The following is an 18,301-nucleotide window of genomic DNA, read 5'->3' as shown; positions in this document are numbered from 1 at the left end:
GAGGAAGAGGGTTGGGTTGGCCTGTGGTAATGGTAGTTCAGGGTAGACAGTAGACTAGTACAGAGGTTTTCTAACCTCTTCTCGGGGACCCCCAGCTGTTGGTATATTCCAAAACTAGAACACCTTCTTTAACGAAACATCTGTTGGTCCCTGAGGAGAGGTTTAAACCACCTGCTGTAGGGAGTCCCTGCTGTAAGGAGTCCCTGAGGAGAGGTTTAAACCCCCTGCTGTAGGGAATCCCTGAGGAGAGGTTTAAACCCCCTGCTGTAGGGAGTCCCTGAGGAGAGGTTTAAACCCCCTGCTGTAAGGAGTCCCTGAGGAGAGGTTTAAACCCCCTGCTGTAAGGGGTCCCAGAGGAGAGGTTTAAACCCCCTGCTGTAAGGAGTCACTGAGGAGAGTTTAAACCCCCTGCTGTAGGGAGTCCCTGAGGAGAGGTTTAAACCCCCTGCTATAGGGAGTCCCTGAGGAGAGGTTTAAACCCCCTGCTGTAGGGAGTCCCTGAGGAGAGGTTTAAATCCCCTGCTGTAGGGAGTCCCTGAGGAGAGGTTTAAACCCCCTGCTGTAAGGAGTCCCTGAGGAGAGGTTTAAACCCCCTGCTCTAGGGGGTCCCTGAGGAGAGGTTTAAACCCCCTGCTGTAGGGAGTCCCTGAGGAGAGGTTTAAACCCCCTGCTATAGGGAGTCCCTGAGGAGAGGTTTAAACCCCCTGCTGTAAGGAGTCCCTGAGGAGAGGTTTAAACCCCCTTCTGTAGGGAGTCCCTGAGGAGAGGTTTAAACCCCCTGCTGTAAGGAGTCCCTGAGGAGAGGTTTAAACCCCCTGCTGTAGGGAGTCCCTGCTGTAAGGGGTCCCTGTGGAGAGGTTTAAACCCCCTGCTGTGAGGAGTCCCTGAGGAGAGGTTTAAACCCTCTGCTGTAAGAGGTCCCTTGCTGTAAGGAGTCCCTGCTGTAAGGAGTCCCTGAGGAGAGGTTTAAACCCCCTGCTGTAAGGAGTCCCTGAGGAGAGGTTTAAACCCCCTGCTGTAGGGAGTCCCTGAGGAGAGGTTTAAACCCCCTGCTGTAAGGAGTCCCTGAGGAGAGGTTTAAACCCCCTGCTGTAGGGAGTCCCTGAGGAGAGGTTTAAACCCCCTGCTGTAAGAGGTCCCTGAGTAGAGGTTTAAACCCCCTGCTGTAGGGAGTCCCTGAGGAGAGGTTTAAACCCCCTGCTGTAAGGAGTCCCTGGGGAGAGGTTTAAACCCCCTGCTGTAAGGAGTCCCTGAGGAGAGGTTTAAACCCCCTGCTGTAGGGAGTCCCTGAGGAGAGGTTTAAACCCCCTGCTGTAAGGAGTCCCTGAGGAGAGGTTTAAACCCCCTGCTGTAAGAGGTCCCTGAGTAGAGGTTTAAACCCCCTGCTGTAGGGAGTCCCTGAGGAGAGGTTTAAACCCCCTGCTGTAAGGAGTCTCTGCTGTAAGGGGTCCCAGAGGAGAGGTTTAAACCCCCTGCTGTAAGGGGTCCCAGAGGAGAGGTTTAAACCCCCTGCTGTAGGGAGTCCCTGAGGAGAGGTTTAAACCCCCTGCTGTAAGGGGTCCCTGCTGTAAGGAGTCCCTGAGGAGAGGTTTAAACCCCCTGCTGTAAGGAGTCCCTGAGGAGAGGTTTAAACCCCCTGCTGTAAGGAGTCTCTGAGGAGAGGTTTAAACCCCCTGCTGTAAGGAGTCCCTGAGGAGAGGTTTAAACCCCCTGCTGTAAGGGGGCCCTGAGGAGAGGTTTAAACCCCCTGCTGTAAGGAGTCCCTGCTGTAAGGGGTCCCAGAGGAGAGGTTTAAACCCCCTGCTGTAAGGGGTCCCAGAGGAGAGGTTTAAACCCCCTGCTGTAGGGAGTCCCTGAGGAGAGGTTTAAACCCCCTGCTGTAAGGGGTCCCTGCTGTAAGGAGTCCCTGAGGAGAGGTTTAAACCCCCTGCTGTACGGAGTCCCTGAGGAGAGGTTTAAACCCCCTGCTGTAAGGAGTCCCTGAGGAGAGGTTTAAACCCCCTGCTGTAAGGAGTCTCTGAGGAGAGGTTTAAACCCCCTGCTGTAATGAGTCCCTGAGGAGAGGTTTAAACCCCCTGCTGTAAGGGGGCCCTGAGGAGAGGTTTAAACCCCCTGCTGTAAGGGGTCCCAGAGGAGAGGTTTAAACCCCCTGCTGTAAGGAGTCCCTGCTGTAAGGGGTCCCAGAGGAGAGGTTTAAACCCCCTGCTGTAAGGAGTCCCTGCTGTAAGGAGTCCCTGAGGAGAGGTTTAAACCCCCTGCTGTATGGAGTCCCTGAGGAGAAGTTTAAACCCCCTGCTGTAAGGAGTCCCTGAGGAGAGGTTTAAACCCCCTGCTGTAAGGAGTCCCTGAGGAGAGGTTTAAACCCCCTGCTGTAGGGAGTCCCTGAGGAGAGGTTTAAACCCCCTGCTGTAGGGAGTCCCTGAGGAGAGGTTTAAACCCCCTGCTGTAAGGAGTCCCTGAGGAGAGGTTTAAACCCCCTGCTGTAAGGAGTCCCTGAGGAGAGGTTTAAACCCCCTGCTGTAAGGAGTCCCTGAGGAGAGGTTTAAACCCCCTGCTGTAAGGAGTCCCTGCTGTAAGGGGTCCCAGAGGAGAGGTTTAAACCCCCTGCTGTAAGGAGTCCCTGCTGTAGGGAGTCCCTGAGGAGAGGTTTAAACCCCCTGCTGTAAGGAGTCCCTGAGGAGAGGTTTAAACCCCCTGCTGTAAGGAGTCCCTGCTGTAAGGGGTCCCAGAGGAGAGGTTTAAACCCCCTGCTGTAAGGAGTCCCTGCTGTAAGGGGTCCCAGAGGAGAGGTTTAAACCCCCTGCTGTAAAGAGTCCCTGCTGTAGGGAGTCCCTGAGGAGAGGTTTAAACCCCCTGCTGTAAGGAGTCCCTGAGGAGAGGTTTAAACCCCCTGCAGTAAGGAGTCCCTGCTGTAAGGGTCCCAGAGGAGAGGTTTAAACCCCCTGCTGTAAGGAGTCCCTGAGGAGAGGTTTAAACCCCCTGCTGTAAGGAGTCCCTGAGGAGAGGTTTAAACCCCCTGCTGTAAGGAGTCCCTGAGGAGAGGTTTAAACCCCCTGCTGTAAGGAGTCCCTGCTGTAAGGGGTCCCAGAGGAGAGGTTTAAACCCCCTGCTGTAAAGAGTCCCTGCTGTAGGGAGTCCCTGAGGAGAGGTTTAAACCCCCTGCTGTAAGGAGTCCCTGAGGAGAGGTTTAAACCCCCTGCAGTAAGGAGTCCCTGCTGTAAGGGTCCCAGAGGAGAGGTTTAAACCCCCTGCTGTAAGGAGTCCCTGAGGAGAGGTTTAAACCCCCTGCAGTAAGGAGTCCCTGCTGTAAGGGGTCCCAGAGGAGAGGTTTAAACCCCCTGCTGTAAGGAGTCCCTGCTGTAAGGAGTCCCTGAGGAGAGGTTTAAACCCCCTGCTGTATGGAGTCCCTGAGGAGAAGTTTAAACCCCCTGCTGTAAGGAGTCCCTGAGGAGAGGTTTAAACCCCCTGCTGTAAGGAGTCCCTGAGGAGAGGTTTAAACCCCCTGCTGTAGGGAGTCCCTGAGGAGAGGTTTAAACCCCCTGCTGTAGGGAGTCCCTGAGGAGAGGTTTAAACCCCCTGCTGTAAGGAGTCCCTGAGGAGAGGTTTAAACCCCCTGCTGTAAGGAGTCCCTGAGGAGAGGTTTAAACCCCCTGCTGTAAGGAGTCCCTGAGGAGAGGTTTAAACCCCCTGCTGTAAGGAGTCCCTGCTGTAAGGGGTCCCAGAGGAGAGGTTTAAACCCCCTGCTGTAAGGAGTCCCTGCTGTAGGGAGTCCCTGAGGAGAGGTTTAAACCCCCTGCTGTAAGGAGTCCCTGAGGAGAGGTTTAAACCCCCTGCTGTAAGGAGTCCCTGCTGTAAGGGGTCCCAGAGGAGAGGTTTAAACCCCCTGCTGTAAGGAGTCCCTGCTGTAAGGGGTCCCAGAGGAGAGGTTTAAACCCCCTGCTGTAAAGAGTCCCTGCTGTAGGGAGTCCCTGAGGAGAGGTTTAAACCCCCTGCTGTAAGGAGTCCCTGAGGAGAGGTTTAAACCCCCTGCAGTAAGGAGTCCCTGCTGTAAGGGTCCCAGAGGAGAGGTTTAAACCCCCTGCTGTAAGGAGTCCCTGAGGAGAGGTTTAAACCCCCTGCTGTAAGGAGTCCCTGAGGAGAGGTTTAAACCCCCTGCTGTAAGGAGTCCCTGAGGAGAGGTTTAAACCCCCTGCTGTAAGGAGTCCCTGCTGTAAGGGGTCCCAGAGGAGAGGTTTAAACCCCCTGCTGTAAAGAGTCCCTGCTGTAGGGAGTCCCTGAGGAGAGGTTTAAACCCCCTGCTGTAAGGAGTCCCTGAGGAGAGGTTTAAACCCCCTGCAGTAAGGAGTCCCTGCTGTAAGGGTCCCAGAGGAGAGGTTTAAACCCCCTGCTGTAAGGAGTCCCTGAGGAGAGGTTTAAACCCCCTGCAGTAAGGAGTCCCTGCTGTAAGGGGTCCCAGAGGAGAGGTTTAAACCCCCTGCGATACTACATACATTCTCCGCTGGTTGATCTGTCAGGAGTCTACTGTATGTCCCGTCAGGATAAAAGACCTTCAGGACTCTGAAATGTTGTTATTGATTGAACCTTTATTTTGAGTCATTTAAAAAAATATATATATATATTTCACCTTTATTTAACCAGGTAGGCAAGTTAAGAACAAGTTCTCATGTACAATTGCGACCTGGCCAAGATAAAGCAAAGCAGTTCGACACAAACAACAACACAGAGTTACACATGGAGTAAAACAAACATACAGTCAATAATACAGTATAAACAAGTCTATATACGATGTGAGCAAATGAGGTGAGATAAGGGAGGTAAAGGCAAAAAAAAGGCCATGGTGGCTGAGTAAATACAATGTAGCAAGTAAAACACTAGAATGGTAGATTTGCAGTGGAAGAATGTGCAAAGTAGAAATAAAAATAATGGGGTGCAAAGGAGCAAAATAAATAAATACAGTAGGGAAACAGGTAGTTGTTTGGGCTAAATTATAGGTGGGCTAGTCATGCTAAGACCAAGATAATTTTTATTTGTTTTTTACAGATGAACCCTTTCATTACAAACATATACACACGTTCAATACAATATGAAAACGCATAAAAACAGAGATATAAAACACAGAAAACACAAACACAAAGTACCCTTTTTTACTCTTTGCTACAGGTTGAGCAGGAGCGCATGGACAAGGTGTGGCCTAAACTGCGAGTCCTGGCTAGATCCTCCCCTACTGATAAACACACACTGGTTAAAGGTGAGCGAGGAGGGTCTCTAGGTTTGTCTACTAGCCGTGTCCTGTACCACACTATTGTCCTGCTGTGTATGTCAACTGTATGAACCATGTCAACATGAAGTTCCCTTGGGGGAAAGATACACATTCTATTCTAGTCTATTGTATTCTGCTCTTCTCTTCTCTGTCTTTCTCTTCTCTTCCCTTCTCTCTCCTTCTCTTCTCTGCTCTTCTCTAATTTTCTCTTCTCTTTTCTTCTCTGTCGTTCCCTGCTCTTCTCTTCTCTTCTCTTCTCTGTCCTCTGCTCTTCTCTAATTTCTCTTCTCTGTTTTTCTCTTCTCTTCTCTTCTCTGCCCTTCTCTTCTCTTCCCTTCTTTTCTCTTCTCTTCTCTTCTCTTCTCTTCTCTTCTCTGCTCTTCTCTGCTCTTCTCTTCTCTGTCCTTCTCTGCTCTTCTCTAATTTATCTTCTCTGTTCTTCTCTTCTCTTCTCTTCTCTGCCCTTCTCTTCTCTTCTCTGCCCTTCTCTTCTCTTCTCTTCCCTTCTCTGTTCTCTTCTCTGCCCTTCTCTTCTCTTCTCTTCTCTGTTCTTCTCTTCTCTTCTCTTCCCTGCTCTTCTCTGCTCTTCTCTTCCCTCCTCTTCTCTTCTCTTCCCTTCTTTTCTCTTCTCTGCCCTTCCCTGCTCTTCTCCTGTTCTTCTGAGTGTGGTTGCCCTTACTGAACTCCTGTGTGTTGGGTTGTGTCCTCTAGGCATCATAGACAGCTGCTTGACAGACCAGAGACAGGTGGTTGCGGTGACAGGAGACGGGACTAACGATGGACCAGCCCTGAAGAAGGCTGACGTGGGATTTGCCATGGTAGGACCTGGGGCTGGAGGCATACCGTATCTACAATATATTACTATAGGACCTGTGGCTGGAGGCATACCGTATCTACAATATATTACTATAGGACCTGGGGCTGGAGGCATACCGTATCTACAATATATTAATATAGCGTACCACACCACACCACACATCACCTCACATACCACACCACACATCACCTACCACACCTCACCACACCTGACAACCCTTCACAACCCTTCACCACACCACACCACACCTCACCATACCACACATCACCTACCACACCACACCTCACCATATCGCACATCACCTACCACACTTCTACACACATCACCTACCACACCACACCACACATCATCTACCTCACCACACCTCTACACACATCACCACACCACACCTCACATACCACACCACACCTCACCATACCACACCACACCTCACCATAGTGGACCTCACCACACCACACATCACCTCACATACCACACCACACATCACCTACCACACCTCACCACACCTGACAACCCTTCACAACCCTTCACCACACCACACCACACCTCACCATACCACACATCACCTACCACACCACACCTCACCATATCGCACATCACCTACCACACTTCTACACACATCACCTACCACACCACACCACACATCATCTACCTCACCACACCTCTACACACATCACCACACCACACCTCACATACCACACCACACCTCACCATACCACACCACACCTCACCATAGTGGACCTCACCTACCACACCTCTACACACCACACCACACCTCACCAAACCACACCATACCTCACCACACCACACCATACCACACCACACCTCAACACACCACACCACACCATACACCATACCTCACCATACCTCACCACACCACACCATACCACACCACACCTCAACACACCACACCACACCATACACCATACCTCACCATACCTCACCACACCACACCATACCACACCACACCTCAACACACCACACCACACCACACCACACCATACCACACCACACCTCAACACACCACACCACACCATACACCATACCTCACCATACCTCACCACACCACACCATACCACACCACACCTCAACACACCACACCACACCATACACCATACCACACCACACCTCAACACACCACACCACACCATACACCATACCACACCACACCTCTACACACCACACCACACCTCTACACACCACACCACACCTCACCAAACCACACCATACCATACCTCACCACACCTCACCATACCTTTTATTTTATTTATTTATTTATTTATTTATTTTACCTTTATTTAACCAGGTAGGCAAGTTGAGAACAAGTTCTCATTTACAATTGCGACCTGGCCAAGATAAAGCAAAGCAGTTCGACAGATACAACAACACAGAGTTACACATGGAGTAAAACAAACATACAGTCAATAATACAGTATAAACAAGTCTATATACGATGTGAGCAAATGAGGTGAGAAGGTGAGGTAAAGGCAAAAAAGGCCATGGTGGCAAGGTAAATACAATATAGCAAGTAAAACACTGGAATGGTAGATTTGCAATGGAAGAATGTGCAAAGTAGAAATAAAAATAATGGGGTGCAAAGGAGCAAAATAAATAAATAAATTAAATACAGTTGGGAAAGAGGTAGTTGTTTGGGCTAAATTATAGGTGGGCTATGTACAGGTGCAGTAATCTGTGAGCTGCTCTGACAGTTGGTGCTTAAAGCTAGTGAGGGAGATAAGTGTTTCCAGTTTCAGAGATTTTTGTAGTTCGTTCCAGTCATTGGCAGCAGAGAACTGGAAAGAGAGGCGGCCAAAGAAAGAATTGGTTTTGGGGGTGACTAGAGAGATATACCTGCTGGAGCGTGTGCTACAAGTGGGAGATGCTATGGTGACCAGCGAGCTGAGATAAGGGGGGACTTTACCTAGCAGGGTCTTGTAGATGACATGGAGCCAGTGGGTTTGGCGACGAGTATGAAGCGAGGGCCAGCCAACGAGAGCGTACAGGTCGCAATGGTGGGTAGTATATGGGGCTTTGGTGACAAAACGGATTGCACTGTGATAGACTGCATCCAATTTGTTGAGTAGGGTATTGGAGGCTATTTTGTAAATGACATCGCCAAAGTCGAGAATTGGTAGGATGGTCAGTTTTACAAGGGTATGTTTGGCAGCATGAGTGAAGGATGCTTTGTTGCGAAATAGGAAGCCAATTCTAGATTTAACTTTGGACTGGAGATGTTTGATATGGGTCTGGAAGGAGAGTTTACAGTCTAACCAGACACCTAAGTATTTGTAGTTGTCCACGTATTCTAAGTCAGAGCCGTCCAGAGTAGTGATGTTGGACAGGCGGGTAGGTGCAGGTAGCGATCGGTTGAAGAGCATGCATTTAGTTTTACTTGTATTTAAGAGCAATTGGAGGCCACGGAAGGAGAGTTGTATGGCATTGAAGCTTGCCTGGAGGGTTGTTAACACACCACACCTCACCAAACCATGTTAGAGGCTCGCTAATAGCGCCTGTACTCCAAATGCCAATTTGAATAATCTCACTTTAATATATTACACCCGTGCCCATCGGAATGGACAGCTAGCTAAATGCTACAGCTGTTATAGTAGTTGTAGCTAGCTATAATGCTACAACTGTTATAGTAGTTGTAAATAGCTGTAATGCTACAGCTGTTATAGTAGTTGTAGCTAGCTATAATGCTACAACTGTTATAGTAGTTGTAGATAGCTGTAATGCTACAGCTGTCATAGTAGTTGTAGCTAGCTATAATGCTACAACTGTTATAGTAGTTGTAGATAGCTGTAATGCTACAGCTGTCTTAGTAGTTGTAGCTAGCTGTAATCCAAAATGGCCTCTTATTGCCTACAAAGTGCACATATTGTTCCCCAAAGCCCGATGTATTTTGACTTCATACTGTAGGTCAGCTGTTAGCATACGATAGGCCAGGTTGTTATTGTAAAAGAGAAACTGCGTTCCAAATTGCACCCTATTCCCTATATAGTGCACTACTTTGGACCAGAGCCCTATTCCCTATATAGTGCACTACTTTAGACCAGAGCCCTATTCCCTATATAGTGCACTACTTTAGACCAGGGCCCTATTCCCTATATAGTGCACTACTTTAGACCAGGGCCCTATCCCCTATATAGTGCACTACTTTAGACCAGGGAGGTCCATAGGGCTCTGGTCAAACTTTAATTAGTACACTTTGCAGGCAGTAAGGTGCCATTTTGGATGCAATCAATGTGTTCTCAATAACCCACCTACTATGACAGCTGTAGCATTACAGCTAGCTACAACTACTATAACAGCTGTAGCATTACAGCTAGCTACAACTTATATGACTGCTGTAGCTTTACAGCTAGCTACAAATACTATAATGCTACTTGGGGCGGCAGGGTAACCTAGTGGTTAGAGCGTTGGACTAGTAACCGGAAGGTTGCAAGTTCAAACCCCCGAGCTGACAAGGTCACCTATTTGTTGTTAACTGAACAGGCAGTTAACCCACTGTTCCTAGGCCGTCATTGAAAATAAGAATTTGTTCTTAACTGACTTGCCTGGTTAAATAAAGGTAAAATAATTTTGAAAAATAACAGCATTATAGCTAGCTACAACTACTATAACAGCTGTAGCATTATAGCTAACTACTATGACTGCTGTAGCATTACAGCTAGCTACAAATACTATAACTACTATTACAGCTAGCTACAACTACTATAACAGCTGTAGCATTACAACTAGCTACAAATACTATAACAGCTGTAGATTTACAGCTAGCTACAACTACTATAACAGCTGTAGCATTACAGCTAGCTACAAATACTATGACAGCTGTAGCATTACAATTAGCTACAAATACTATGACAGCTGTAGATTTACAGCTAGCTACAACTACTATAACAGTTGTAGCATTAAAACGAGCTACAAATACTATGACTGCTGTAGCATTACAGCTAGCTACAACTACTACGACTGTGGAGTGGATCCATCGTTAGAAACCTTGAAATCTCCTGGTATTACCCAAGCAGCAACCTCACTACTACGCACAGAACACACACCAGCACTGCTGTAGCTACAGTGGAACGAGAGCGCCTCTTAGTGGTGAGATGTGGTGGTACATACACGCAATCTGCAACGCCAGGGTTGTCTCTCAGTTGATATGGTACAGGTTCTTCTTTTTTTTTTAAAAGCCCATAACCATGTGTGTGAGGTTTAGACTTTTTGTTTCAAAGTAGATTTGTTTAAGACTACCAAGAAACACTCTGTGTGACCCTGATTTAGCCCACTGCAGTAAAAAGTTCAAATGATACGAGGTGAGAGATTTAACATGAGAAATGGGATGAGGTAATAACACTTCAATGTTGTTTTTTTGAAGAAATGATTGCTTTGCATCTACAAAGTGTTCCTTTTCTACATGGAAGCACAAAATAAATAGATTCTACTACACGTCAAAAATACAAATATATAAAAAAAATTAAAACCAGAAGCACATCTATTAAACCATACGTCTATTCTCTGCAGGGTTCAGCCAGTATTAACCATACCTCTTTTCTCTCCAGGGTTCAGCCGGTATTAAACCATACCTCTTTTCTCTCCAGGGTTCAGCCGGTATTAATCAAATCAAATGTATTTATATAGCCCTTCGTACATCAGCTGATATCTCAAAGTGCTGTACAGAAACCCAGCCTAAAACCCCAAACAGCAAGCAATGCAGGTGTAGAAGCACGGTGGCTAGGAAAAACTCCCTAGAAAGGCCAAAACCTAGGAAGAAACCTAGAGAGGAACCAGGCTATGTGTTAAACCATACCTCTTTTCTCTGCAGGGTTCAGCTGGTATTAAGCCATACCTCTTTTCTCTCCAGGGTTCAGCCGGTATTAAACCATACCTCTTCTCTCTGCAGGGTTCAGCTGGTATTAAACCATACCTCTTCTCTCTGCAGGGTTCAGCCGGTATTAAACCATACCTCTCTCTCTGCAGGGTATAGCCGGTACAGACGTGGCCAAGGAGGCGTCTGACATCATATTAACGGACGATAACTTCAGTAGCATAGTGAAGGCTGTGATGTGGGGGAGGAACGTATACGACAGCATCTCCAAGTTCCTCCAGTTCCAGCTGACTGTCAACGTGGTGGCTGTCATAGTGGCCTTCACTGGGGCCTGCATCACACAGGTAACGAACACACAGCTGACTGTCAATCTGGTGGCTGTCATAGTGGCCTTCACTGGGGCCTGCATCACACAGGTAACGAACACACAGCTGACTGTCAATCTGGTGGCTGTCATAGTGGCCTTCACTGGGGCCTGCATCACACAGGTAACAAACACACACAGCTGACTGTCAACGTGGTGGCTGTCATAGTGGCCTTCACTGGGGCCTGCATCACACAGGTAACGAATACACAGCTGACTGTCAATGTGGTGGCTGTCATAGTGGCCTTCACTGGGGCCTGCATCACACAGGTAACAAACACACACAGCTGACTGTCAACGTGGTGGCTGTCATAGTGGCCTTCACTGGGGCCTGCATCACACAGGTAACAAACACACAGCTGACTGTCAATGTGGTGGCTGTCATAGTGGCCTTCACTGGGGCCTGCATCACACAGGTAACAAACACACACACACACACACAGGTAACAAACACACACACACAGGTAAGGATGTGGCGTCAGGTAGCCTAGTGGTTAGAGCATTGGACTTTGGACTCGAAAGGTTGAAAGATCGAATCCCCCGAGCTGACAAGGTAAAAGTCTGTCGTTCTGCCCCTGAACAAGGCAGTTAACCCACTGTTCCCCGATAGGCCATCAGTGTAAATAAGAATTTGTTCTTAACTGACTTGACTAGTTAAATAAAGCTATAAAGAATAATCGGTGTGTCAAACATGTATCCTGGTGTGAGTTTCAGCCTCACTGATATCTTACCTATCTCATTTGCTATTGCTGTAATGTATCTGCGTCGGTTATTGCGATGGCTAGGGGATTTAGGGCCAGAATCAGCAGTGAGGTTGAGAGGTGACAGCTCTGCCTTGTTCCCCTGGAGAGACACAATTGTTCAGAGGCCAGTCCATTGGTGGGGATGACTGTAACTATGGCTGACATCTACCATGTGTGTTCCTGTAGGACACTCCACTGAGGGTCTAGACACTAACCTGTAACTATGGCTGACATCTACCATGTGTGTTCCTGTAGGACACTCCACTGAGGGTCTAGACACTAACCTGTAACTATGGCTGACATCTACCATGCGTGTTCCTGTAGGACACTCCACTGAGGGTCTAGACACTAACCTGTAACTATGGCTGACATCTACCATGTGTGTTCCTGTAGGACACTCCACTGAGGGTCTAGACACTAACCTGTAACTATGGCTGACATCTACCATGTGTGTTCCTGTAGGACACTCCACTGAGGGTCTAGACACTAACCTGTAACTATGGCTGACATCTACCATGTGTGTTCCTGTAGGACACTCCACTGAGGGTCTAGACACTAACCTGTAACTATGGCTGACATCTACCATGTGTGTTCCTGTAGGACACTCCACTGAGGGTCTAGACACTAACCTGTAACTATGGCTGACATCTACCATGTGTGTTCCTGTAGGACACTCCACTGAGGGTCTAGACACTAACCTGTAACTATGGCTGACATCTACCATGTGTGTTCCTGTAGGACACATATGTCAGAGTCAAGGCCCGCGGGCCACATCCGGCCCGCAAGAAGGTTTTTTACGGCCCCTGGGATGATCTTGATTTATTATTAGAACCGGCCCGCAGCAAGCCGGCAGCCCGCAGATCTTTTACACGCACCAATACTACATTTCCCACAATGCAAAGGTGACGCACCGAGCAGTAGGCTGCTTCATTTCAATATTTATTGGCACAGCAGTCGTCAGCATCACAGTAAAATTAACTTTCAGATACCCATCAAAAATGGCAAAACGGAAGGTGGATACTGAGAACCGGGGGTTTCAAACAAGGTGGGAGTCGGAGTATATGTTCACGAAGGTAGCTGGAAAACCTGTGTGTCTTCTGTGTGGAGAAAGTGTGGCGGTACTGAAAGAGTATAATCTGAGACGACATTATGAAACGAAACACGCGGACAAAAACAAGAATATGGACATGGAACAAAGGCTACAAAAGGCAGAGGAATTAAAACGAGGCCTCAAATCTCGACAGGCTCTGTTCAAAAAAGCCAAATCACAAGGCCAGGCTGCTGTCAAGGCCAGTTTTATTTTGGCAGAAGAGATCGCTAAATCAGCCCGGCCATTTACGGAGGGGGATTTCATCAAAAACTGCATGATTAAAGTTTGTGACGAAGTTTGCCCAGAAAAAAGGCAACTCTTTTTAAATGTGAGTCTGAGCAGAAACACCATTGCCGAGAGAGTAGACCAGTTGTCCATCAATCTAAAAGAGCAGCTTGTGAAAAAGGGAAAAGATTTTATTGCATATTCCTTGGCTGTGGATGAGAGCACCGACATTTCTGACATTGCCCAGTTGTCAATTTTCATCCGCGGAGTGGACTCCAACCTAAGCGTGACAGAGGAGTTTTTGGCTTTACGTCCTATGCATGGCACAACTACGGGGCATGATTTGTATGAAGAGGTGTCAAGATGTGTAAATGAGATGGAGCTGCCTTGGGAAAAACTCGTGGGTTTGACAACCGACGGAGCACCTGCGATGTGTGGACACAGGAGCGGACTGGTGGCGAAGATACGGGAAAAGATGCAAGAGGAAAACGCGACAGGTGAGCTGACAGCTTATCATTGTATCATACACCAGGAAGCGTTGTGCGGTAAAGCCTTGAAAATGGAGCATGTAATGAGCATCATCACGCGCACAGTTAACTTTATCAGAGCCAAAGGTTTGAATCACCGCCAGTTCAAGGCATTTCTGACGGAGTTAGAAACGGAGCATGGTGATTTGCCTTATCACACAGAGGTGCGATGGCTAAGCCAGGGAAAGGTGCTTCAAAGATGTTTCGAGCTTCGTGAGGAGATTTGTCTGTTCTTGGACAGCAAAGGGAAAGACACAACACAACTCCGAGACGAAATGTTTCTGTGTGAAATGGCTTTTCTGTGTGACATTACGAGTCATCTGAATGCAATAAACTTGCAGCTGCAGGGTCGGGATCGTGTCATCTCTGATATGTACAGTACAGTGAAGGCATTTAAAACCAAACTGACTCTGTGGGAGACGCAGATGCGGAAAGAAAATTTGAGCCACTTTCCCAGCTGCCAGACCATGAAAGAGAAGCTCTCTACCAGTGCGTTCCCGAGCACACAGTTGGCTGATAAAATAGGTATGCTTGCCGCTGACTTTCGACGCCGATTTGCTGACTTTGAAGCACAAAAAAGCAGGTTGGAACTGCTCGGTAACCCATTTGCTGTTGACGTGGAAAGCTCACCACCAAACCTCCAAATGGAGTTGATTGACCTCCAATGCAATGATGCACTGAGGGCAAAATATGCGGCAGTGGGTGCTGCGGAGTTCGCCCGTTTCCTCCCCGGCACAATGCCCCAGCTGCGCATCCAGGCTGCTCAAACGTTGTCTATGTTTGGCAGCACATACCTGTGTGAACAACTGTTTTCTTTGATGAACCTGAACAAAACATCACACAGAAGTCGACTTACTGCTGAACACCTCCACTCAATTCTGAGGATTTCTTCAGCTCAGAGCCTTACCCCGAACATTGATGAACTTGTGGAAAAGATGGGACACCACCAAGTATCACCCTCAACCTCAAACAAGTGAACATTACTGTGCAATCACATATTTAGAGTTTTTACTCAGTTCAAGTTTAAAAGTTAAAATTTAATATTTGTTTTCACTGCATGTTACTTCTCCTTAAACAAAGTGTTGTTTTTGATTAATAGATTTTTGCACTTTATTTTTTTGTATTTCAATCCAATTATATTTTAAAAATATTTCAGTTGAGTGGATGATAGAAAATTGCTATTATTGTTTTTTCTTTGAAGTAAATTTAGCCCACTTTTGCTAAAATAGAAAATATAGTCTACTGATGGTGCCTTGAATACCGGTTTCTTTCATTTAATGTTCATGTTATGGGGATATTTATATAAAGGAAATTTGTCTTTTGTGTCTGTTGAAAATTAAAGATTACTGACAGAGCCATTAGAAAATATTGCTTTATTTATCTGATCATATTGTAATATATTTGTTAGGTTTTCAGTAGGTTCAATTAGGTTCACTAGACTATATGCGTCATTTAAAAATTTTTCAATGAACATTCGAACAGTCCGGCCCTCGTCTTGTAGCTGATTTTTTTATTTGGCCCTCCGTCCATTTGACTTTGACACCCCTGCTGTAGGACACTCCACTGAGGGTCTAGACACTAACCTGTAACTATGGCTGACATCTACCATGTGTGTTCCTGTAGGACACTCCACTGAGGGTCTAGACACTAACCTGTAACTATGGCTGACATCTACCATGTGTGTTCCTGTAGGACACTCCACTGAGGGTCTAGACACTAACCTGTAGTTCGTATATGTAGATAGTATATGTAGATAGTATATGTAGTTAGTATATATAGTTAGTAGATGTAGTTCGTATATGTAGATAGTATATGTAGTTAGTATATATAATTAGTAGATGTAGTTAGCATATATAGTTTGTAGATGTAGATAGTATATGTAGTTAGTATATATAGTTAGTAGATATAGATGTAGTTAGTATATATAGTTAGTAGATGTAGTTAGTATATATAGTTAGTAAATGTATATATAGTTAGTAGATGTAGATGTAGTTAGTTACCCTCCTGTAGGTTTTAACTCCAACCCTAATCTTGCACACCTGCATATAATAATCAATCAGGTTAATTACAACTAGAGTTGGAGTTAAAACCTACAGGAGGGTATCTCTCCAGGAACAGGGTTGGAGTTAAAACCTACAGGATGGTATCTCTCCAGGAACAGGGTTGGAGTTAAAACCTACAGGCTGGTAGCTCTCCAGGAACAGGGTTGGAGTTAAAACCTACAGGAGGGTATCTCTCCAGGAACAGGGTTAGAGTTAAAACCTCCAGGAGGGTATCTCTCCAGGAACAGGGTTGGAGTTAAAAACCTACAGGATGGTAGCTCTCCAGGAACAGGGTTGGAGTTAAAACCTATAGGAGGGTAGCTCTCCAGGAACAGGGTTGGAGTTAAAACCTACAGGAGGGTAACTCTCCAGGAACAGGGTTGGAGTTAAAAACCTACAGGATGGTATCTCTCCAGGAACAGGGTTGGAGTTAAAAACCTACAAGATGGTAGCTCTCCAGAAACAGGGTTGGAGTTAAAACCTACAGGATGGTATCTCTCCAGGAACAGGGTTGGAGTTAAAACCTACAGGATGGTATCTCTCCAGGAACAGTGTTGAATTTAAAGTGATATTATTCAGAGGATTCTCCCATCCTTTAATAACCCTGTGTGTTCCCTGTAGAATTCTCCCCTGACGACGGTCCAGTTGTTTCATCTGTAGTCTCTAATGTTAACCACCCTGTGTGTTCCCTGTAGGACTCTCCCCTGAAGGCGGTCCAGATGCTATGGGTGAACTTGATAATGGACACCTTTGCGTCCTTGGCGCTGGCGACGGAGCCCCCCACCGAGGCCCTGCTAATGCGGAAGCCGTACGGCCGCAACAAACCGCTGATCTCCAGCACCATGACCAAGAACATCCTGGGACACGGCATCTATCAGCTGGTCATCATCTTCTCCCTGCTGTTCGTCGGTAAAGGGATTCTTTATTTTTAAAGTCCTCTCCTATTTGTTGTTCATTGGATAAAGAGTGGAAAGATAGCTGAAATAGCGTCTCAAGACTGCTAGACCATCCCATTGGCCACAGTTGGTACGTCATTAAAGTGTACTGTCCTCCTGGCTAGCATTGTTTTTGGTTAAAACACCTTGGTTTTATTAAAGGGGGAAGTTCAGGATTTTACAACTTGATGTTAGATGGTTCCTCTCCGTAAAACTAGTCTATGAGTCATGAGAAACTGTAATACGTGGTTCATGATTCTTTAAACAGACAAACATCAGATAAGTTTAGCCACCTCTAGCTCCAAATCATTGGGAGTGATAGGTGACTTCTTTGACATCAACAAGACGATATCTCTCTCTCGCTCTCGATCTCTCTCTCTCTCTCTCTCTCTCTCTCTCAGGTGAGCAGATATTTGACATAGACAGTGGTCGTCACGCTCCTCTCCACTCCCCTCCGTCAGAACACTACACCATCATTTTCAACACCTTCGTCCTCATGCAGCTTTTCAATGAGATCAACGCCAGGAAGATCCACGGAGAGAGGAACGTCTTCGACGGAATCTTTAGGAACCCCATCTTCTGTTCCATCGTCTTTGGAACATTCGCCATCCAGGTAGGAACCTTTGCCATCCAGGTAGGAACCTTTGCCATCCAGGTAGGAACCTTTGCCATCCAGGTAGGAACCTTTGCCATCCAGGTAGGAACCTTTGCCATCCAGGTAAGAACCTTTGCCATCCAGGTAGGAACCTTTGCCATCCAGGTAAGAACCTTTGCCATCCAGGTAGGAACCTTTGCCATTCCCGGTAGGAACCTTCGCCAATCCAGGTAGGATGTGTGTACGTTGTGAGGTATCATACAGTTTTATAATACAGATTCCTATCTGTGTGTTTACAGATTGTGATCGTGCAGTTTGGAGGGAAGCCGTTCAGTTGTACTCCTCTGGATTTGGAAAAGTGGGGATGGTGCACCTTCCTGGGTCTAGGAGAGTTGGTCTGGGGACAGGTAAACACACCTTTACATACCTGGGTCTAGGATAGTTGGTTTGGGGACAGGTAAACACACCTTTACATACCTGGGTCTAGGAGAGTTGGTCTGGGGACAGGTAAACACACCTTTACATACCTGGGTCTAGGAGAGTTGGTCTGGGGACAGGTAAACACACCTTTACATACCTGGGTCTAGGAGAGTTGGTCTGGGGACAGGTAAACACACCTTTACATACCTGGGTCTAGGAGAGTTGGTCTGGGGACAGGTAAACACACCTTTACATACCTGGGTCTAGGAGAGTTGGTCTGGGGACAGGTAAACACACCTTTACATACCTGGGTCTAGGAGAGTTGGTCTGGGGACAGGTAAACACACCTTTACATACCTGGGTCTAGGAGAGTTGGTCTGGGGACAGGTAAACACACCTTTACATACCTGGGTCTAGGAGAGTTGGTCTGGGGACAGGTAAACACACCTTTACATACC

General features: G+C 47.0%; 1 protein-coding gene across 2 annotated transcripts in view; it reads left to right on the top strand.

The window, feature by feature from the left end:
• LOC139413918 (ATPase plasma membrane Ca2+ transporting 2) overlaps positions 1 to 18,301 on the top strand; it is a 178,848-nt gene that overhangs the window by 148,433 nt on the left and 12,114 nt on the right. For both annotated transcript variants that reach the window (XM_071161779.1, XM_071161778.1), the window contains 6 exons: positions 5,161 to 5,248; positions 5,972 to 6,078; positions 11,055 to 11,246; positions 16,589 to 16,802; positions 17,230 to 17,441; positions 17,723 to 17,830. In XM_071161779.1, coding sequence (XP_071017880.1) covers positions 5,161 to 5,248; positions 5,972 to 6,078; positions 11,055 to 11,246; positions 16,589 to 16,802; positions 17,230 to 17,441; positions 17,723 to 17,830 — 921 coding nt within the window. The remainder of the gene's footprint in view (positions 1 to 5,160; positions 5,249 to 5,971; positions 6,079 to 11,054; positions 11,247 to 16,588; positions 16,803 to 17,229; positions 17,442 to 17,722; positions 17,831 to 18,301) is intronic.

Source organism: Oncorhynchus clarkii, chromosome 7 (assembly GCF_045791955.1).
Source record: "Oncorhynchus clarkii lewisi isolate Uvic-CL-2024 chromosome 7, UVic_Ocla_1.0, whole genome shotgun sequence".
NCBI classification, from domain to species: domain Eukaryota; kingdom Metazoa; phylum Chordata; class Actinopteri; order Salmoniformes; family Salmonidae; genus Oncorhynchus; species Oncorhynchus clarkii.
The sequence above is the reverse complement of the archived record's forward strand: the minus strand, read 5'-3'. Positions and strand labels throughout refer to the sequence as shown.